At 37.2% G+C, this 23,748-nt stretch overlaps 1 protein-coding gene across 2 annotated transcripts; it reads left to right on the top strand.

Annotated features, from left to right (window-relative positions):
• Positions 1-276: 276 nt before the first annotated feature.
• Positions 277-20,263, top strand: LOC114277360 (outer envelope protein). 2 transcript variants are annotated; one of them, XM_082867071.1, is made up of 6 exons: positions 281-452; positions 7,642-7,722; positions 7,827-8,003; positions 8,105-8,303; positions 10,441-10,490; positions 20,176-20,263. In XM_082867071.1, exons 2-6 carry the CDS (start codon positions 7,664-7,666, stop codon positions 20,246-20,248), a joined length of 558 nt encoding a protein of 185 aa, XP_082723197.1. In that variant the 5' UTR covers positions 281-452; positions 7,642-7,663; the 3' UTR covers positions 20,249-20,263. The 2 variants fall into 2 exon arrangements, with proteins under 2 accessions (XP_082723196.1, XP_082723197.1); XM_082867070.1 differs by lacking the exon at positions 20,176-20,263 and having other exon boundaries at positions 277-452; positions 10,441-10,756.
• Positions 20,264-23,748: the final 3,485 nt, after the last annotated feature.

Genomic DNA, 23,748 nt, shown 5'->3' with positions numbered 1-23,748 from the left:
ACTATGTAAGTTTAGGTTTGAATTTAAATTTTATATGAAATCAAAGAAGTTACTATGCAGGAGGATGTATAATAAAAATATAGACTATTTGTATACTATCCGGATCGGTTCCAATCCAGAACCGTGGGGTTCAATCCGGAACCAATTCATGTATTATAGATTTTTAATTTTTTAATCCAAAACCGAATCATGAATTCAAAAAATCAATCCAAACTTGGACAAGACTTGATCAGATTACGAATTTTACGGATTCGTGATGGTCTTATGGCGTAAGATGCGTCGTCCAGTCCAGACTCGTCACAGAGAGCCTAACCGCAGTGGAACCGTGCCTCTTTATCTTCCTCTTCCATAACAGTCACTCTTCGCTCCGCCCTCTCTCTCTCTCTCTCTCTCTCTGTGGAATTATTCAAGGTGCAACTTCGAAGATCTCATCGCTTGCACTGAGAAAATCGGTAACCAAACAATTCTCTCTCAAACCCTACCTTATCAGATATATCTGTAAAAATTTATCTACTTTATCTCGCATTCACTCCCAAATACACTATCATAGTCTCTGCTATATGTGTAATAATGTATGCTTCAAGTAATGCTCTTATCTGATCTTTCATTGCAACTCTATTCATCAATGAAACACCTATTTCACGCTTTTTAATTCTTAAACCAGTTTTGATCGACCATTATTGGCTCGATTGGCTCAACTTATCCATTATTATACAGGTTTTGTTTTTTATCCCCCCCAAAATGGTCGTGTATCTTTTACATGGATTGGGTGATTTCGGAAGAAAAGAATATTGGATTGGTAAAAATGAGAGAAATTAGGGGAAATGAGAAGAAAAGTAGAAAAACTCAAAAAAAATAAAAAATAGGGAGAGATTGGGAAAGGAAAGAAATCCACAAATTATTTTTATTTTAGTAATATCAAAATTGCCCAATAAAAAAAGGGAAAAACATCAATAAATTCCAAGTTTAGATAGTTTGAACCATATAGTTTGAACCATATAGTCCAGCAATTTATTTTGTAAACTTAAAGGTCCCAAATCAATGTTATTTACGCTTAAGCCCACTAATGTAACGTGTGGGTTGGTTGTTTGGAGGGGTAAATTGGGTGTTTAGGCGATGATGTAGTTACCAAAACGCCCAAAAGCATACTATAGCAATTTTTTCCTTTTCCCTTCATTGCGAACAAAACGGAAGCTCAAAAATTGAAAATTCAACATTTCCTTGTAGATGTTGTAGTGTTGATCCTCATTTTGTGTGAGTTGGACGCTGGATTTGGCAACGTTGCACCTAGCATTATTTATTTCCCAAATATCATTACAGAACCCCTTCAAAATCCTAGAAAATTCTAAAATCCCTTCTAGCAAATTTACAGAGGTGAAGCGGCATGGGTATTAGGACATCTAGGAGTGCAAGTAACGTTGTCGACGTAACATCGATGATTTCACATCAATCCGTTAGCGGCAGCGTTGATTGTGTATTGATGCAATGACAACAAGTATGAGTGTCTTCGATGTTACTTTGGTTGTTTGTGGAACAATACGACATCAAGGTCGATGCTCGAAATTGGATGTTGTTTAAATGGTGCGTAATGTGGGGTTTTTGGTGATATTGTTAATATCGCGGTTTTGGGGGTTACTAGTGACACCAAATGTGATGTTGTACATGTACGTAATGTGACAGACGCATGGTGTTTTAATTAATGTTTGTATGACTAGTTGGGTCTCATGTAATGTTATTATTTTCGCGGGTGTGGGGGTTACCAATGATTACAAATGTGATGTTGTGCATGTATATAATGTAACTGACGCATTGTTTTTATTTAATGTTGTTATGATTGTTTGGATCTCTTGCAATGTTAGTATTGCTGGAGGCCAGTGGGAGGATAACATCAATAATGTAACACCAAGTAGGTAACATTAACAATCCCCACAATCAGTTCACAAAATCCCTAAAAAAATGAAAATGTTAAACCATACTTTACCCATAACTTAGAAAATATGAGGAAGAAGAATTCCGAAAATATGAGGAAGAAGGAATATATTTCTGTTATATTCAAAACTTCTTATTTTACAAGACCAAATGACACTCCTTATATAGGAGATATTACAAATATCATTATAACTCATTATATGCCACTTACATATTATATATTACCACTATCTACCACTATCATATTATATACATGCCACTATCTACCACCAACACCACTATCATATTCTATACATGCCACTATCTACCACCAACACCACTATCATATTCTATACATGCCACTATCTACCACCAACACCACTATCATATTATATGCATTAACACAAATTTCCAGCACTCCCCCTCAAGCTGGTTTGAAGATATCTTCCATAGCCAGCTTGCTAGTCAGCTTATCAAATTGCTTCTTGTGTAGTCCCTTCGTTAGCACATCAGCTAATTGTTCACCTGTTGGAAGGTAGGTCATACAGATTATGCCAGCATTGATTTTCTCCTTGATGAAATGTTTATCCACTTCTATATGTTTTGTGCGATCATGTAGAACTGGATTATGAGCTATAGATATAGGTGCTTTGTTGTCACAATAGACCTTCATAGGTGTCGGGTGAGAAAGCTTTAATTCTTCAAGAATTCTTTTAATCCACATTACTTCATAGATTCCATGGGCAACAGCTCTGAACTCTGCTTCTGCACTACTTCTAGCTACCACATTCTGTTTTTTACTCCGCCATGTAACTAGGTTCCCACCTACAAAGGAGCAGTATCCGGATGTTGATCTCCTGTCTGTAACACTTCCTGCCCAGTCTGCATCTGTATATACTTCAACTTGAAGATGTCCATGTTTCTTGAACAGTAAGCCTCTCCCTGGAGTTCCTTTCAAATATCATAAGATCTTATAAACGGCCTCAAAGTGCTCTGCCCCTGGTGAGTGCATGAACTGACTTACCATGCTGACTGCAAAGGCAATATCAGGCCGCGTATGAGACAAGTAAATCAATTTCCCGACACGTCGCTGATATTGTTCCCTCTCTTTGACTTCTTCAGCCTTAGTAGCTTGTAACTTCAAGTTAGGCTCGATCGGAGTCTCCACCATCTTACAACCAAGCATACCTGTTTCTCCAAGGAGATCAAGAACATATTTTCTCTGATTAACGAATATACCTTCCTTGGATCTTGCAAATTCCATTCCGAGGAAATACTTGAGAGCTCCCAGATCCTTAATGTGAAATTCTTTTGCGAGTTTCTCTTTGAGGGCTGCTAACTCTGCTTCATCATTACCAGTTAAAATGATGTCATCAACATAAACAATCAAAATTGCAATTTTACTGTTTTTTGAATGTTTATAAAATATTGTGTGATCTGCTTGACTCTGCGAGAAGCCACAACTGATAACTGCCTTCCCAAAGCGTTCAAACCACGCTCTTGGTGATTGTTTGAGTCCGTATAATGACTTGTTCAATCTGCATACTCTGTCGCTTCCAAGTCTCTGCTCAAATCCCGGCAGTAGGCTCATGAACACCTCCTCTTCAAGATCACCATTGAGAAATGCATTCTTAATGTCAAGTTGATGTAGAGGCCAATCTGAATTTACTGCAAGAGATAACAGTACTCTGATGGAATTTATTTTAGCAACAGGAGCAAACGTCTCCTGATAGTCGATCCCATAAGTTTGAGTGAAGCCTTTAGCCACCAGTCTCGCCTTGTATCTCTCAACGCTTCCATCTGCGTTACATTTTATCGTAAACACCCATTTACACCCAACTGTTTTCTTGTCTTTGGGTAGATCAACTATCTCCCAAGTACCACTTCTCCTTAAAGCATTCATCTCCTCCATGACTGCTAATTTCCAATTCGGATCATCCAATGCTTCCTGTATATTTCTTGGAACAAACAAGTGTGAAATCCTAGATGTGAAAGCTCTATGGTTTTTAGACAGTCTTTGATAGGAGAGGTAATTTGCAATAGGATGTTTAATGCAATTTCGGACACCTTTCCTAATTGCTATAGGAACATCAAGGTCGGAAATAGAAGGAATAGGATTACCTAAAATTTCGATGCCAGAACTCGGGTGGACATTCGAGTCATTAGGATGGACATTCAGGTCATTATTCCTCAGATGAAATCGCTTCCTAGTATAAACCTGAAGCTCAGGATTTAGATCATTTTGTAGTACTTCTCCCCCTAAACAAGAATCTTCTTGACTAGGCACCATAGAACTTGGTTTTCCTAAGTGATCATTATCAGACAGATGTGGTTTTTGTGTAGGATAAATGACATTGGGGAGCGGGATAGAAATATCCCCAAAACGGTCTTCTACTCCACTTGTCTCCCCCTGAAGAGAAGTATTGGGGAAATAGGATTTTGTTTCCACAAATGACACATCCATACTCACATGAAATTTCTTGGTTTGAGAATCGAAACACTTATACCCCTTTTTGTTTGAGGAATAACCCAAAAAAACACATTTTATAGCACGGGGGTCAAGTTTTGAACGAAATTGACTAGGAACATGAACATAGGCAGTACATCCAAAAACTTTGGCGGGTAAATCAGAAAACAACCTCGTGTCAGGAAAAAAAGCTTTGAGACAATCGAAAAGTGTTTTGTATGTTAACACCTTTGTAGGCATCCTGTTTATCAAATAAGAGGCTGTTAAAATTGCTTCACCCCATAAATATTTAGGAACATGCATGTAAAACATTATAGCACGTGCAACTTCAAGTAGATGTTTATTTTTTCGTTCTGCAATGCCATTTTGTTGAGGGGTATCCCGACATGTAGATTGATGAAAAATCTCCTTTTTTTCCAAAAACTCACCCAACTGCTCATTGAAATATTCTGTTCCATTATCAGAATGTAAAATATCAATTTTGGTTTGAAATTGGTTTTCAATCATATTGTAAAAATTTGTGAATAAATTTTTCACGTCAGATTTTTTATTCATCAAATAAATCCAACATAAGCGGGTATGGTCATCAATAAATGTAACAAACCATCTTTTACCAGAAAGAGTAGTGATTTTAGAAGGGCCCCAAACATCACTATGAATCAAATAAAAAGGTTTGGAAGTCTGGTAAGGTTTTGGCAAATAAGTAGAGCGATGAAATTTTGCAAAAATGCAACTTTCACAATGAAAAGAAGAACAATCAATCCCTTTAAATAATTCTGGAAATAAATGTTTCAGATAAAGAAAACTAGGATGTCCTAGCCTATAGTGCCATAGCATTATTTTTTCTCGAACAGAGATTGAACTAGTACTATTAAAGCTCTGAGCTTTTTTATTACTAACAGGTACTTCATCAAAGTAGTAAAGACTTTCAAGCATCCTAGCACGCCCAATCATCATCCCCGAGTTCTGGTCCTGAAATTCACAATGGGATTCAAAAAATGTAACATGACAATTAGAATCCTTAGATAGTTTACTGACAGACAAAAGGTTACAGGCTAAGTTGGGGACGTGAAGAACAACATTGAGATTAATTTTCTCAGTTAGTTTAATAAATCCTTTTCCTGCAATAGGTGAAAAACTACCATCGGCTATTCTGATTTTGTCATGACCAGAACAAGGGAAATAGGTACTAAATAAATGGGAAAAACTAGTCATGTGATCGGAGGCACCGGAATCTATGATCCACGGAGAGAAGTTTAGGCAAGAGAAGGCTTTAGGATTTCTACCTGTTTGTGCCAACAAAACACTAGGAGTACCGGATGAGGAGTTGGATTTTATCAGCTTTAAGAGTTGATCAATCTGCTCTTTGTTGAAGGGACCTGAATCGGCTTCATTAGCGGTAGGAAAGTCACGATTCTTCTCTCCTTGTTTGCTGCTTTTCCAGTTGACAGGTTTGCCATAGATCTTCCAACACGTTTCGCGTGTATGGCGAGGCTTGTTGCAAAAATCACACCAGACCCGTGGCTTATCATCAAACCTGCGCTGGTAATTTGCAGCCTTGTTGGCCGCAACATTGCTAATTAAAGCAGAAATTTCAATTGATTCACCAGTACCTTTTTTCTTAAGCATGACGCTCCTTCGGCTCTCTTCCCTTCTGACTTCGGCAAATACTTCGCCAATGGATGAGAGAGGAGGTCTGCCAATAATTCTTCCTCGCACTTCATCGAACTCAATGTTGAGGCCGGCAAGAAACTTGTAAATACGACTGTCTTCCACAATTTTCTTGTGGTGGTTGCAGTCGTCAACCGATTTCCATTCGTATGTGTTGAAGATGTCAAGATCCTGCCACAACCTTTTCAACGAATTGAAATATTTGGTGACGGAATCATCTCCTTGACGAATCTCTCCCAACTTCAAAGTTAATTCGAAAACTTGAGATTGATTTCCTAGGTCAGAATACATCTGACTAACATTATCCCACAATTCTTGTGCAGTAGGATAGCACATGTAATTAGAGCTTATATCCTCCTCCATAGAATTGACCAACCATGTCATAACCATGGAGTTTTCAGCGTCCCAACTGTCGAACAGCGGATCATTAACAGCAGGAGCCTTCTTGTCACCAGTGATGTAACCGATCTTTCCTTGCCCACGGATATACATCCGGACAGATTGTGACCAGCGGAGAAAATTATCACCATTTAGGCGGATGGTGGTGATTTGGACAGAGTGAGAGTTGGACGTTTTCACCGGAATGGCAGCGGCAGGGGTTGAAGTGGTTTCGGACGTGACTTCCGACATGGCTATGACGGTTTTAGGGCTGCTGCGTTTTTTGTTGCTCTGATACCAACTTAGAAAATATGAGGAAGAAGAACTCCGAAAATATGAGGAAGAAGGAATATATTTCTGTTATATTCAAAACTTCTTATTTTACAAGACCAAATGACACTCCTTATATAGGAGATATTACAAACATCATTATAACCCATTATATGCCACTTACATATTATATATTACCACTATCATATTATATACATGCCACTATCTACCACCAACACCACTATCATATTCTATACATGCCATTATCTACCACCAACACCACTATCATATTATATGCATTAACACAAATTTCCAGCACCACATATACCTAAATTCCCAAAAAACATCAAAACCAAATCTCAAATAAGGGCAAACAAGTAAACTCTAATATTACTAAATTAAATCAATAATGCATACTGCAAATAAAAAAGATTAATTGGTTTATAAAAAAACATGTAAGACTAAATAGACTAACATTTTCCTAAATGGGATTTATGAGTAATTTTTTCAAAAAAAGTTGATACTGGTAAATAATATAATAAAATAATTTATTTTCTTTCCTTTTATGTTGTTTGGTTTAGGTTATTGGAGTCATATAATCATTCTTTTTTCTCTCCTAACTTGTGAAATCATTTATTTTCTTCTCGTAGGATGCTAAACATAGTGTTATACAGGAAAATTATTCCATGTCCCTTGTGGCATTGCCACAAAACAATTCAAGCCATTTATTTGTATGAGACCCATGTGCAACCCACACAAATGAATGGTTATGCATGTTTTGTGGCGTTGCCACGTCATTGCCCCTGGGGCACTAAATAATTGTTCGTTTTAGGCCACCTTGACAATGACAATGTTCCTTTTGATCAAATGAAATCATTACATTTGATTTGTTTGTGATTGATGCTTATATGTGTATTCCTTTTTTTTTTTCAATTGGTGTTTTGAAGATTTTTTGAATATAAGAGAGAGATGGTTTTCTTGTGTTGGACTCGCCCGTCTCCTCAAGAACAGAAGGCTTGCATTATGAAGTAAAAAATAGTGCACTTCAGCTATGATTTTTCTGCTGTTACCAGTGAAACTAAATCCATTGAGGGGTATAAGTCTATTGTGCTGATGGCTAACACATCAACAGGTCTGGAGCCTTTAACTATGACTCTAAACATAGAGGAGCTAGTGCCAAGCCTGCATCTTCACTTCAAGAAGATAGGGAGCTCTCAAAAAATGGCTTCTTGATCAATCATGCCCGTATTTTAGTCGGTTCAGGCCTTGAGACCTATGAAAAGGGCAAAACAGCTCTTCAAACTTGGAGGTGTGCACTGTGCACACACCCGCTCACTCACATATATATATTAGATTCCAATTAGCAACTAATGAGACAGGTTTTAATCTACATCTTAATTTACTTTGCAGGCATTTTGGATTAGATTGGTCATTTGTTGATCCCAGGACTCCCATTCAAAGTGGGGTGAAGTTCTGCGTTTGTGTGAAAGAATTTTTCCCCTGGCTCATGATGCCTCTTCAGGTTGTATACGTAAACGAGAACAGGAACACTAAAAAGACTGCGGCCTCTTTTGGATTTGGTAGTGGCACCCTTCAAGGACACTTACTGGTTAGTGCTTATTGGCTAGTTGTAATTGTTTGTACATGGTAGGTTAAATTTTTGTGGTTCCATGATTCCAACAATAAAAGAGACAGGTTTATTCCCTTTTGTTGCATCTGTAGAACGTCATGAATTCTTGTGTGCTATAAACAATGGATACATAAGCCCTCCTTGTTTTTGAAGCAAAATTTTTTGTTTCTCCTGTTTTTGTTTTGAAACAAAAAGCATGGTGAAGGACCTTTGGTAAAACATCTTACTCAGCAGTTGCAGCAACCATCAAAACTCAGCTGTGAATTTTTTCTCTACTCTTTTGTTCTCTTCAACAAAGCAAAAAGTTAGGTGCTACTTTTTTATTCCCTTCCTCTCTAAAGAATATAGAATTAGAATGCATCAGAAACAACAATGCCTTTCATTGTGATTTTTTTTTTTTTGGGGGATAAATAATGCCTTTCATTGTGAATTGACATTTGATGTTTGAGGTTTTTATATTGGTACCAAACTGGACAATGTGCTATCGTTATGGGATTCATTTTGATTACTAAGTTAGTTGAACATTAATTTCTTTTACTTCAATGTAAGGAATCCTGCTTCAAAACTGCAATGTACTTTTTTCCGCTTTTGTTGCTTGTTGAACACTTGTTACTTTTTGCCTATACTCTCATATCAGATTATTCAGGTTTGGTAACTTGTGGTGTGTGTATTTATATATGATTTTAATTTAACATCTACATTTTGGAAATAATATAAGAGTATAGTGTCGAGAGAGATGTTAAAGTAATCATATCTGTTCACAGAACATTATTTGTTAAGTAATTTACATCATTAAAGTTGATTTGACACTGGTATCATCAGTTACATTTATGCGTACATAACACCTTGCACAGATTTGACTTTGAGAGTTCTTTGATGTGCAAAATTGTATAAATTTTCCGTATTTTATTTGATTTCTACCTGATAATTATATAAAAAAATCTTTTATTACTGCCTGATTTTCTATACTATAAAGAATGAAAAATGTGTAGGAAAGCGATTGGGCCACACCAGATGTATCTAAGTAATTTTTTGGAGCATTCACTGTCTTTATTCCCTGGCCAAGAGGTTGACTCCATAACTGGTATCTGTAGATAGAAGATTATTGCTTATTTATACATGACACATATCATAACTTATTTGAGTGATGGTGTCATGTATAACTTATTCAATCAATGCTATTTTTCTTGGCAGACAAATTCTATCACAAGTATAGGACTGGGTCAACTTGTTCATGTAATTCATTTATGCCGTCAAGGTTTTAGTTAGTTACACGTAATTCCCTCTTTGGTGCATTTCCTTAACCTTCCAGAATGCTTGATGCCAGCAAGTTGTGTAATTTTTTATTGCATTTTTTTATTTTATTTTATTTTTATTTTTATAAAACTGACATTGTACCGAAGGCATTCAAATCATCCAAGGTCCTTACCTACACAAGACCATTCAAATGATATTGTTTTCGTTAAATTGTGTAATTGGTCCATCTGTTGCATTCCTACTGTCAAATGATTGTTTTCATTAAATTGTGTGATTGGTCCATTCTGTTACATTCTCACTGTCAGTTTGATGGAGATGAGGAGATTTAGATGCTGACAATGTAAACACATTTTTTCCCTTTTGGGGATTGGTGAAAACTTAATTACATTATGGTTTACCGGAGCTGAGCAAAAATGAATCTGTGCAAGCTTTTTCTGTAGTAATCTATGATGATGATAAACTGAAATTGTGATTGACTGACTTCACCATTGTTCTATTTTTCCTATTTTTATAGATGGCATTCACATATATATTCTTTTTTCTTTTTATTACTGCTTCATCAAGTGAAAATTGCTTCACTTGTCAAACCACCAAACCCCCCCCCCCCCCCCCCCCCCCCCCACAAACAGAGAAGAGAGAGAGAGAGAGGGGTTATATTTGTTCTTTCTTTCTTTTTTTCCTTTTCTTTTTAATCTCTACTTTTCTTGTTGTTCAGACTTGGAAATCATTTTTCCAAAAGGTGCATGAATTCAGTTTCTCTCCTAGTTTCTTTCATATAATTTAGCATATGGAGCTTTCTTCTCTGAACTGGTTAAAGCTGAAACATTGCTAACATCTTTCACATTTCTGCTGAGTGCAGGCTGGGGAAGAACGCTTCTCGATTGAACTGGATGAGGACAACCAAGTCTGGTATGAAATACTTTCCTTCTCGAAGCCGGCACACTTTCTCTCACTAATTGGGTACCCATATGTACATCTTAGGCAAAAGTACTTTGCTCATAAATCTACTGATGCTGTTAAGAAACATTTGTCTGCTTAGATCTTAATGTATATATGTACATATGCATACATAACTTGTAGCCTCACTAATGTCCGTTTTTCTTTATATGAAAACTTGAAGTCTTAATGAATTATTTCTTTGCAGCAAATAAGCACGATATTTCTTTGCAATCTAATATTAATATTGTGCTTTCTGATTCATTTGATATAATTGGTGTGATATAGGACAAGACATCATATAAAATGGTACTCAAAATGTATATCCGAATACAATCATCACATAACTTTATTCAGAAAAGACAGCATTGCATATAGTACATATTTAGAAAGGAGGCTACACAGGGACTGCCAAAATCTAAGTAGGCAAGTAGCCAAACTTAGAAGCAAAAATGAAAGTATAGGAGACAAAATTTAAAGAAGTTTCATCGCTTATTAATCAAGTCCAAGGGCCCCAAACACTCTTCTAGGCAAGCTTATTTATTCATATACATATCCACACTTCTGAATAGAACACAAACCAGTTTATGAATTCAAGTAGTAGTATAGTGAGACAATGATGTTTAATATATCATATCTTAGACATTAATTAATAATTAATTAAGTATAATAATTATGTATACAAAGCCAAGTGACTAAAATTCATGGGAATAACAAACTGTGCAGAACCACCATAGAGGGAAAGGGCAGCCAAGTGGGAGACAGCTTGAGTGGGATGAAACCAGTCCCGGAACATGCATTCCTTTCTATTTGTGTAAAGGTTGGGTGATGATGGTGTGCATGGCCCTAGTCCATTGAATTCTCCCTGCCCACAGCATACTGTTTTCACTTCCTTTAAATCTAATGAATGTTCAAATTATAGGAAACTGTTAAAATCCACCTACTCTCCACCTACTTCACCCACTTAAACCTACTCCACTAAACCTAACCCATTACACCACTACCACCTCCACTTCACCTACTCCTTACCTACTACACACTCACCCTCTTCTATATATAGGAATCATGAATCATTGTAATAGATATCAATATATCAATCAATAATAATACATACAATTTATTCTCTCTCTTTCTCTATACATTATTTCTTACATGGTATCAGAGCTGGTTTAAAACCTAGTATTTTCGCTTCCCCGGCGGGCGGCAACCTCACCTTAGCCGCCCGCCGGACCTCAACCTATTCCGCTGATAAAATCAACAAAGATTTGTGCAACTGTAGTCATGTGTGAGGCTGATGGAGAAGAATTCTTCACCTCATATGACGAGACAGTCTGGAACTGGAAACACTGCAACATTCTGCTCTGGAATTCTGCAGCAGCTAGATTATAGCTTGGTTGAGTGCCAAGCTTTGGTTCTTCCACCCACTCTTGAACTTGCCCAGCAAAGTGTGAAGGTTCATGCTTGTGTTGGAGGGACTAGTGTGCGCGAAGATCAGCGCATTCTCTCCAGTGGGGTTCATGTTGTTGTTGGTACTCCTGGTCGTGTGTTTGACATGTTGCGGAGACAATCACTTCGCCCTGTTTACATCAAAATGTTTGTCTTGGATGAAGCTGATGAAATGCTGTCACGAGGTTTTTAAAAATCAGATCTATGATATTTTCCAGTTGCTGCCACCCAAAATCCAGGTTGGGGTGTTCTCAGTTGCTGCCACCCAAAATCCAGGTTGGGGTGTTCTCTGCCACAATGCCACCAGAGGCTCTTGAAATCACCAGGAAATTCATGAATAAGCCTGGAAAGAGAAAAAGCTCATGCTAGGATTTGCGAAGTGATTCGCTGCAGGAATTTTGGCTTTGGATGAAACCCTTACCATACTCCACTCATTCTCTCCAACTGTTCTAACTTTTTATTTTTATTATTATTATTATTATATCAAATAATCAATGCACTCATGTTCCCCACTAACAGTGTCCACTTTTGACCCAAACCATTTTCAATCCATCATTTCTCCTTCACCTTTTGCACCCCACTCACCGACTCTCTCTCCACTTTATCACATGGGTTTGTCCCTCTCTCTCCTCCATTTGATTTCAAAAATCACTTATTTTTATTTATTTTTTCCAAGTCACTTTTCCTCTTTTTTAAATACCCCACTTTATTTTGAAACAATCGCACTGATGTTTTTCATATAATCCATCTATAAATATTTTTTATCTATTTTCTTTCTCCCTTGTTTTCTTTCATTTTATTTTTATTTTTTCAACAAAACACTCCCAAAACAAAAAAAAAAAAAAAAAAAAAACATCTTACAAACTTGTCATTTCTTCATGCCGGGGATCAACCCCGATCAGCATTTTACACCATAAAAAAAAAAATAAATAAAAAAAATAAAAATAAAAAAAACACAAAACAAAACAAAACACAACCAACACAAATCGGAACAGTGGGATTTTTCTTCTCGCCTATTCCGCCGGTCTTTTCTTCTTGCCACCGTCTTGGGCGGCCCTTGCCGGTGTTGCCTCCGTGTTTCCCACTCCACTGGGCATGATCACTACTCCCTGCTCCTCCACTGCAGCATATGGCGGCCCTCCAAATCGGAACATAAAACTGGCCTTCCGCTTCAGCTCCTTGTTTTCCGCCTTTAGCACACTTATCTCTGCTCGCGCATCCTTATACATGCGTTGGAGCAGAGCCAGTTGGGCGTTTAACTGCTGCACCTCATTTGTCCTACTCTGCAGCCGGTTCGACAAATTTGTAACCGCAGTCATGGTTTCCACACATGACTTCAAGGTATACTGATTGGCCTCCACATCCGACTGCACCGCCATTTTTTGCTCCACCGACCGCATCGGAAAGTTCAACGGAGCAAAACCAGAGGTATTTGGTTGAGGTTCACTGGCCACCGCACCAGTTATTTCTCTTGTGGACTCGTTCAGTTCTGGAAAGAGCGTGAGCAGACCACGGGAAGAGGAGGCCATGTTCTGGGTAGCTGGACGGGAAGAAGAGGCCATGTTGTTGAGTGTTTCAGAGACGGGTTGGTTACAGAGTATTACAGAGTTTCTTTCTCAGCAAAGGAAGAGTTGTTTTCAGAGGATTTTCAGAAGTTTTTTTGTCTGCCTCAGCCTCAGCATCAACCTTGGTTAAATAGCGAGGCAGCCACGCGTATCGCGCGCCACTTGACGCCAGACGACAAACGGGCGCGCCAGTCAAGGCACTCACGTGCCTCGCCATCATGTCCGGCACATCTTTTTATGACTTGGGCACGCCTTTTGATGGCACGCCTTTTTATGGATTGGGCACGCCTTTTGATGGTACGCCTTTTGAAAGATTGGGCACACCTTTTGAGGGTGCGACTTTTTAGGGATCCGACAAGACTCTGTAAACTGTCCCGACATTTGATTCCGGTTAGCTTTTCCAAGGGTCCGACAAGACTCTGTAAACTGTCTCGACATTGATTCCGGTTAGTTTCTACATGGGTCCGACAAGACTCTGTAAACTGTCCCGACATTGATTCCGGTTAGCTCCTTCATGGGTCCGACAAGACTCTGTAAACTGTCCCGACATTGATTCCGGTTAGCTCCTTTATGGGTCCGACAAGACTCTGTAAACTGTCCCGACATAGATTCCGGTTAGTTTCTACAAGGGTCCGACAAGACTCTGTAAACTGTCCCGACATTGATTCCGGTTAGCTCCTTCATGGGTCCGACAAGACTCTGTAAACTGTCCCGACATTGATTCCGGTTAGGTTCTACAAGGGTCCAGCAAGACTCCGTAAACTGTCACCACAACTGTCACAACATTGTCTGCTACAACGGTCCGACATGACCCCATAAACTGTCTTCTACATCGGTCTGACACCGCCATCCAGTGTCCTCTACACCGTTATGACACCACCATACAGTGTCCTCTACATGGTTATGACACCCCCATACAGTATCCTTTACAACGTTATGACACCACCATCCAGTGTCTTCACCAATGGTCTGACACGACCATACAGTGTCTCTTATCCTCTTTTATTTTTATGTATTTTCTTGTTTTGTTACTCTCTCCAAACTCAAGTTGGTTAGTTCCTATCCCCCTTGAGTTTGCGGGGGCTGTTAAAATCCACCTACTCTCCACCTACTTCACCCACTTAAACCTACTCCACTAAACCTAACCCACTACACCACTACCACCTCCACTTCACCTACTCCTTACCTACTACACACTCACCCTCTTCTATATATAGGAATCATGAATCATTGTAATAGATATCAATATATTAATCAATAATAATACATACAATTTATTCTCTCTCTTTCTCTATACATTATTTCTTACACCAATATGTGATTTCTTGTTTTCTTTATAATTAAATTTTTATCATTAAGGAATCCATACTCAAAAAAATTATATAAAACAAAAGGGTAAATTTCACTTTTTACTCTCCAACTTTCACCTGAAGTAGCAATTAAGTTTTCAAGCTTTAACTTGATCCTCCTATTACCCTATTGTTTAAAATTTGAGTGAAAATTGAAACATGAGGGACTAAAATGGAATGTAAGTGAAAGTTGGAGGATCGGAAGTGTAATTTGTTATAACCAAAATTTGCTCTAATGTCCTTCAAATGTGCTCACATTAACAATTTTCATCCAAATTTTTAGTGGTGAGTGACAGGAAGATTACATTGAAGTACAAGTTGAAGCATGATAACTTAATTATTACAATTAGAAGATGATTGACCAAAGTAAAATTCAAATAGCAGTTGGTGGGTGAAAAATGTAATTTACTGTTATTTGTTTTTAAAATTACAATCTGCGATATGATGTATTTTTATTTAAAATAAAAATATTAGAAAAGGCCATTATGATGAAATTGATATAAATGGGGTGTTTGGCAAGAAAAAAAATAGCTTAGTTTAGGTTAAAATTCACAAAAAGACAAAATAGGCTAAAATAACTAATAAGACAAAATATCACATCAAATCCATAATCATTTCACTTTTTCTCTTACAAACATCACATCCAATCACAAAAAAATTCAATCATCTCCCCAAACACAAAAATTTTAGCCTACTAAAATAGTCAAAAATTAAAATAACCTACTAAAATAGCAACTTCCCAAACAAAGCCAAAATGACTCATGTTCAATTAGTTGACAAGAATGGAATGGGGAATGGGGAATACTGAAGGACACCAACTTGGCACACTCAATTAATATCATAGTTTCGCCCTGAAGGTGGACTCATAATGAGTCAGGCTGAACAGTCTAATGGGTTAAAATTAATCTCTATTTTTTTTTTTTAAAACTAAAAAAACAAATATTACAAAATAAATAAGGTGAAGAATACTTAGGCACCACTGCTTCGGGTGGAACGATGAAAGCCAATTTCAATTTCCTCCGAGGTTTTGCTATCTCTCTATGTAAACCAAGAATACATCAACAAATTGTAATTCTAAAGATTCACCTTTGTTGTCTTGATTTGGATTAATGATTCGTCTACCGAATTTATTTAGCTTGAATTTGTTTGAATGAGTCTCTTCTCGGGAAGAGAGTCTCTTTCTAGAGAGAGACTCATTCCAAAGAATTTGGACTAAAAAAATTCGGTAATGTAGCAGTGTTATTTGATTTGATATAAAATGACTCATAAACGTGTTGACATAAACATTTTTTATTCAAATTTTTTCAACTATATTTTTTTTTAATGTCATTTTAACACTATAGTTTATGAGGACTGAAAGTGAGTTCACAATTGACTAATGTGGGAACTCTTTATTGATTATTGATGGAGTTTCATTACATGTGTCACTTTTGTCTTAAATATTAGTTGAACTGTTAGTGTGTTAGCTTAGTGTGTTAGCTTTATGTTAGTGGTTTATACTTTATGTATAGTGCAATGTTAGTGCTTTAGATTTTCATCATTACAATTTGTAAATCGTCTCCTATATAAGGAGCCCCTAACCATATGAATACATACAATCTATTCTACCTCTCTATACATTATTCAAACATGGTATCAGAGCAATAGGTTAGCTCTTGGTGAGCTTCACCTTCCGGCGGGCGGCAACCTTGCCTTCACCGCCCGCCGGACCCTAACCTGTTACATAATCAAATCTCAAACAGACCTGATTAAACAGCCGTGGCCTCCTCTCCGCAGCCGTGGCCTCCTGCTCCCTCGCCCGAGCCTGCTCTGCCTGCGCCTCCGCGCTCAGCTGCGCCGCCCTCGCAGATAGATCGGCGTTGCGCCGCACCGCCTCTCCATCAGTCTACTCAGCCACCTCCACCTGGGACTGGGGGAACTAAAAGGGAAAATAATCAATCTGTGAACTCAGACGATCCAACCTCCAAGGCAGCACTTAAGGCATCTACTATGCTCCCTCCACCCCTTCCACCACCTGGGTTGCCATTGCATTTGTCAAGTAATCAGTCTGAAGGTGCACCATCTGAATCCGAGCCCAAACGTTCTTCAGGGACCAATGATCTTTCTAAAATGATTCCTCCGCCACCTCCTCCAAGGCAACAACCTGCAGTACCCAGGCCTGGTCCGGTTACATCCTTACAGCCTGGTGTATTATTACCACCAGGAATTTCACAGTTCCAACCCATCTTTCTTTTTTTTGTTTTTTTTTTAATCAATATCCCATCTTTATATCCACTTTATCTCTTTTCTATACAACTCCACCCACCCATGCCTTCTTTTATTAATACCATACATCTTGCTTTTTTTATTTTAATAGTCCTACCGAGTGAGAGTTCCACCTTCCTCCCCATCAACACCTTTCTTTTTTTTTATTTGTTTTTTTTTTTTTTTTTTCAGTGGACTGCCATATCAACCCATGTGCATTTATTTTTTGTTTTTTTGACATAACAACCCATGTGCACTTTTTTCCCACCGCCCACTCCATGCTCCATATTTTTTATTATTATTATTATTATTATTATTAAAAAAAAAAAAAAAAAAAAAAAAAAAAATTAATAAAAAAAAAAAAAAAAAACAAAAAAAAAAAAAAAAAAAAAAAACACAAAAAAAAACAAATACCAAACTCCATTGCAACCATTTTCCCAATTTGCTCAACAACCCATATTTTATTCATCTCAGGGATCCATCCCGATCACCCTTTTACACGATCAACAACAAAAAAAAAAAAAAAAAAACAAAAACAAAAAAAAAAAAAACAATAAAAAAAAAAAACAAAAAAAAAAAAAAAAAAAATACCACAACAACATTTTTGTTTTCTTTTCTGCAGACGGCCACACACCCTCAGTGAGATTTCCCTTCTCTACTCTGCCGCCGGTCTCTTCTTTTTGCCTCCGTCCTGGGCGGTCCTTGACGGTGTTGCCTCCGTGTTTCCCACTCCACTGGGCACGATCACTACCCCCTGCTCCTCCACTGCAGCATATGGCGGCCCTCCAAATCGGAACATCACAGTGGCCTTCCGCTTCAGCTCCTTGTTTTCTGTCCTTAGCACGCTTATCTCTGCTCGCGCATCCTTATACATGCGTTGGAGCAGAGCCAGCTGGGAGTTTAACTGCTGCACCTCATTTGTCCTACTCTGCAGCCGGTGCGACAGGTTTGTGACAGCCGTCATGGACTCCACACATGCCTTCAACGTATATTGATTCGCCTCCACATCCGTTTGCACTGCCATTTTTTGCTCCACCGACTGCATCGGGAAGTTCAACGGAGCAAACCCAGTGGTGTTTGGTTGAGGTTCACGGGACACCGCCCCAGTTCTCTCTCCTGTGGACTCGTTGAGGTCGGGAAAGAGGGTGAGCAGCCCACGGGAAGACGAGGCCATTTTCTGGGCAACAGAGTGTTACAGAATATCTCTCACAACAGAGTGTTACAGACTATCTCTCTCAGCAATCTCAGCAAAACTCAGCACTCTCAGCAAAACTCAGCAATCTCAGCAAAACGACCTCTCTTTCTCAGCAAAACGAAGAATTTTTCAGAGGTTTCTCTCAGTTTTTCTGTCTCAGTTTCTGCCTCCTCCGCTTCGGTTTATAAAGACCATGACACAGAGGCAGCCACGCGCATCGCGCGCCTCCTCTGGCCGACAAACTGGCACGCCTTTTCATGGCACGCCTTTTGATGCATTCGGGCACGCCTTTTGATGGCACGCCTTTTGAGGGTGCGGGCACACCTTTTGAGGGCACGACTTTTGAGGGCTCGATATCTACATCCATGTATATTTTTTTTGGGCAGCCTATATACACACTCATACAGTGTCTTTTACACCGGTCAGCTTTATCAATCCCTTTGTTTCAACCTCAAATAGGTTTCTATCTTCACACCTATTTGAGTTTGAGGGGGGGTTATACACAGTATCATGTATAAGTCGCTCATGGCGCACTCCCTAAGTCGCCCCCTTGGTGCACCACCACAATTTGCTACAACGGTCCGACATGACCCCATAAACTGTCCCGACATTGATTCCGGTCAGCTTCTACAACGGTCCGACATGACCCCATAAACTGTCTTCTACAACGGTCCGACATGACCCCATAAACTGTCTGCTACAACGGTCTGACACAACCACACAGTGTCTGCTACAACGGTCCGACATGACCCCGTAAACTGTCTTCTACATCGGTCCGACATGACCCCGTAAACTGTCCTGCTACATCGGTCCGACATGACCCCGTAAACTGTCTTCTCCAACGGTCCGACATGACCCCGTAAACTGTCTTCAACAACGGTCCGACATGACCCCGTAAACTGTCTGCTCCAACGGTCCGACATGACCCCATAAACTGTCTTCTACATCGGTCTGACACGACCACACAGTGTCTTCTACAACGGTCCGACATGACCCCGTAAACTGTCTGCTACAACGGTCCGACATGACCCCGTAAACTGTCTGCTACAACGGTCCGACACGACCATACCGTGTCTCCTATCCTGTTTTATTTTTTATTTATCAGTTTACTTTCCTGTTTTGTTACTCTCTTCAAACTCAAGTTGGTTAGTTCCTATCCTCCTTGAGTTTGAGGGGGGCTGTTAGTGTGTTAGCTTAGTGTGTTAGCTTTATGTTAGTGGTTTATACTTTATGTATAGTGCAATGTTAGTGCTTTAGATTTTCATCATTACAATTTGTAAATCGTCTCCTATATAAGGAGCCCCTAACCATATGAATACATACAATCTATTCTACCTCTCTATACATTATTCAAACATGAACAATCATTTTCCCCTGGATAATGCAATTTTCTCTTGGCTATCTATTCTTGCCCCTATGGACTAAAATTAGAAAAATTATATATTTTACTTTTATAACAAATACAGGTGGAATCTCAAGTTGAATTTTATTAATTAAAATATTGAAATTTGTAAATTTTGTATCTTTTTCAGATAAGAACAAGTATTCTGATATGATTGACTTAGAAAAATGTTTCAAAATTATTAAATAATTTTTAAAATTGGGAGGGGGAACAATCATATATATTAGATATATTTATTGATGGAAAATGTTTGAGACTCCCACAAAGGAGGATTCTTACGACTCCCACTAATATATTGATTATTGATGTTTTTTTTTTTTAATCTCTAACAGTGATATAAATGGTTCAGATTATTTTAAAGGTTATAGAATTGTATTTTGTAGGAATTTTTGTCATTGCTCATTTATTGACATATGTTTAATTATGGTACATGTGCATATATGACCATTTTCTGAAGGACTAGACAACGGAAGAGATGGAAGGGAAATCAATCATCTTTGCCCATCTGTGGGAATCAGCTTTTTCCTTAACTAACTAGTTAGGTGCTATTCACCCAAAAAAAACTAGTTAGGTGCATATGTGCATGTGTGACTGTGATTTTGACTTCGCTTCTACTGCTGAATGTATAGATGTTAGATTCAGCATGCCAAGAACAGTTTTGTGTGATGTTTGAAAATAAATAAATAAATAACTGTATGCGAACCATTCACGTAATAGTGTGAGAGGTCAGTGTCTCATTTTATGAATGATTTTTGTATTTCTAGTATTATTAAAAAAAAAAAAAAAAAAAAGAGAGGGGAAACTTAGGATAGTTCATGGATCAATCAAATTATATTTTTATTTTTTCTTATAAAATTAAATTGGAAAAAAAAAGAAGAGAATAATATTATAGTAATACAATATTCAACTTCTATTAGCTTATTTTACTATATGATATATTAGTTCATTTGTCGTATATGTGAGATGAAATTCACTACAATACAGTAATATTATGTTAACAAGTAAAATGATAAGTATAATACAGTAATATTATGTTAACAAGTAAAATGATAAGTATAATATAAAATAAGTGTTGTAAAGGTAACATTATTGAAAACATATATATATATATATATATATATATTTTTGCCACCCAATGATATCATCGAGTCATATGATTTATATATATTATTTGGGCACCGTCAAATCATATAATTTGGGTGTGTATAGTTGTTTCAAATTATCAATGTTTTTAAAATGGATAAATTATAATTGCACTCATCTTTGTTTACTTGAAATCACATTAATATCCCTTTATTTTTTGAAATTACTTTGTTACCTCTTGCTTAATATGTAATAGTTAGGATCATTTATTAGTTGACCATCTATTGACCACATAGAAAATGACGATCTCAACATAATTAAAATGCTTAAAATTTCAAAATTGCCCTTAGTCTCATTTGGGAACAAATTATTTTAATAATTTTTTTTGGTTAAAATATGAAGTAAAAAAATTAGTTTATTTAGAATATTTTTTTGACATTTTACAAAAAAATATGCAAAAAGTAGAGAGCAAATGAAATATGACTTCTTTTTTTTTTTTTTGTGTATAATTTGTTAATTTTTTTGACTTGTTAGTGACTTTTTGAAATATTTATTTCAAAATAAAATATAAATTTTTAACATATAATTTTCAAATGTGATTATAATTTTTCTCCTCCTTACTACATATGGATGTTGAACCTAGTAAACGTCTACCACCTATTGTTGCTACAAACAGAAGATGTCATGCAGTAAAATTTTTTTTGGAACTTGATTTTCTTATAGGTGCATTATTTTCAAAATTGGTTTTGCAAATGATAATCATGAACACGAAAATAAGAACTTAAAAAAAATCATATTTTCATCGACTTGAATAATTAGATTATTCTCTATATCTGAACTTTTACTGTGTGTTTGGTAACGTTTACGTTTTCAGTTTATATTTATAAAAATTTTATAAACTGGTTTTTGTTTATTTTTAGAAAAACATAAACTATAAACGCGTTTGGTAATTGGCAAAATATTTAAAAAAGTTAAAAAATATAAAAAGAGTGAGAAATTGCAAGTGGCGGCGGAAGACAGCGGTGGAAAGTGGTGACGGTGGGTGGTGGTGGTGGGTGGGTGGGTGGATGACGGTGGCGGGTGGTAACGAGTGGGTGGTGGTGGGTGGTGGTGGCGAGTAGTGGTGGTAGGTGGGTGGGTGGCAGTGGCGGGTGGTGGTGGCAGGTGGGTGGCAGATGACGTGTGGTGGTGGGTGGTGGCGAGTGGGTGGTGAGTGGTGATGGTGGGTGGGTGGGTGACGGTGGCGGGTGGTGGGTGGTAGCGAGTAGGTGGTGGTGGTGGTGGTGGATGGTAGCGAGTAGGTGGTAGCGGCAGGTGGGTGGCGGATGGCGGGTAGGTGGCAGGTGGTGGTGGTGGTGGGTGGGTGGGTAATAGTGGCGGGTGGTAGGTAGTAACGAGTGGGTGGTGGTGGTAGGTGGGTGATGGTGGTGGTGGTGGTGGTGGTGGTGGGTGGTGAGTGATGGTGGCAAGTAGGTGGCGAGTGGTGGTGGCGGGTGGTGGTGGGTGGATGGTAGTGGCGGGTGGTGGTGGTGGCAAGTGGTGGATGGTGGTGGCGAGTGGGTGGCAGGTGGGTGGTGGTGGCGGGTGGTGGTGGCAGGTGGGTGGTGAGTGGTGGTTGCAGGTGGTGGTGGGGGGTAGCAGGTGGTGGCGAAAGACGGTAGTAGAAAATGGTGGCGGGTGGTTGCTAGTGTTGGGTGGTAAAAAAAAAAAAAACTCAAAACTCAAAACTCAAAATGGAAATACATTTTTTGTGTTTTCATTTTTTGATCAAATTTATAAACTGAGACTACTGATTTATAAATCAAAAATTTTACCAAATAAATTTTTATTTTAATTTTTTAAATTTTTATAAATATAAACAGAAAACTGAAAAGTATTACCAAATAGTGATATTTTGCAAATCTTCCATTCACACAAATCTATAATGACGGTGGAATATAATAGTAGAATGTTATGAATAATGGAGTATGGAGTTGCACAAACCTAATAAGTGAACAATAGAACAATATTAATTAAATTTATGATAAATAATGGAGAAGCCGTAAAGTAAGTAAGGAGCAATGGAAGAAGTGAGAACAAAACCAAAAATGGAGGAGTAAATCTGATGTATACATTTTTTGAAAAGAATATGTGTATTAAACATTTTTTTATGTGCAAAAGATGTCTATCGAGAGAAAACTTAATTTTAAGATTTGACATGTGTATTGATATTTATTTTAGTCATTTTATTTATGATAAAATTGTAAAAACTAATAATTTATTAACGCTGTGTTTGATTAAGGAATTTAAAAAAAAATTAGGAAATAAAAAAAAATAAAAATAAAATATATATATATATATATATTTCATATAATTTTATATATATTTTTTTCCATTTCCAAACTCCTTTTCAAATCTGCAACTAAATACAACATAAGTTTGTACACAATATAGTAGATAGTATGCACAATAGAATTTCCCGTTGTATTTAGCAACACTTGAAATCATGATTTTTCAAAAGTACGGAAACTACCCTTTAACCCAAACTTCCCATCAGAATTGTACCAAAATTGAAAAACAGTTTTAAGAATTGAAGTGGGAAATAAAATTTTGAAGAACTAAAGTGAAAAAAGTTTGGGATAATTATAAAAAAAACTTTAGAGCTTGATTTTTATAACAAAATAAAGTTTTAATTTTTAATTTTATTAATCAAAACTCTAATATTTTTGTTTATTTTCAATTAAAATAATTTATTTATTTTCATTAATTAAAATTAATGAAAAAACTAGTATTTTAGCTATTAAACTTAACATATGTATATATAAAATATCATTTTCATTGAGTTTAATGATTAGAATATCATTTTTTCTATTAATTTTACTAGCGAAGATAGAAAACTGATTTATAGTGAAAATAAATTAAAAGAGTCTAGCTTAAATTAATAAAATAATTTTTTTTTTGATATAAA

This window comes from Camellia sinensis, chromosome 4, assembly GCF_055761805.1.
Source record: "Camellia sinensis isolate YWXY chromosome 4, ASM5576180v1, whole genome shotgun sequence".
Taxonomy (NCBI): domain Eukaryota; kingdom Viridiplantae; phylum Streptophyta; class Magnoliopsida; order Ericales; family Theaceae; genus Camellia; species Camellia sinensis.
Note: the sequence above shows the minus strand (reverse complement) of the source record. Positions and strands in the feature narration are given on the sequence as shown.

Coding starts and splice junctions, on each gene's coding strand:
- LOC114277360 (XM_082867070.1), top strand. CDS start 7,664: ATGGTTTTCTTGTGTTGGACTCGCCCGTCTCCTCAAGAACAGAAGGCT. Junction 7,723..7,826: donor CAGAAGGCTTGCATTATGAA/GTAAAAAATAGT, acceptor ACACATCAACAG/GTCTGGAGCCTTTAACTATG. Junction 8,304..10,440: donor CCCTTCAAGGACACTTACTG/GTTAGTGCTTAT, acceptor TGCTGAGTGCAG/GCTGGGGAAGAACGCTTCTC.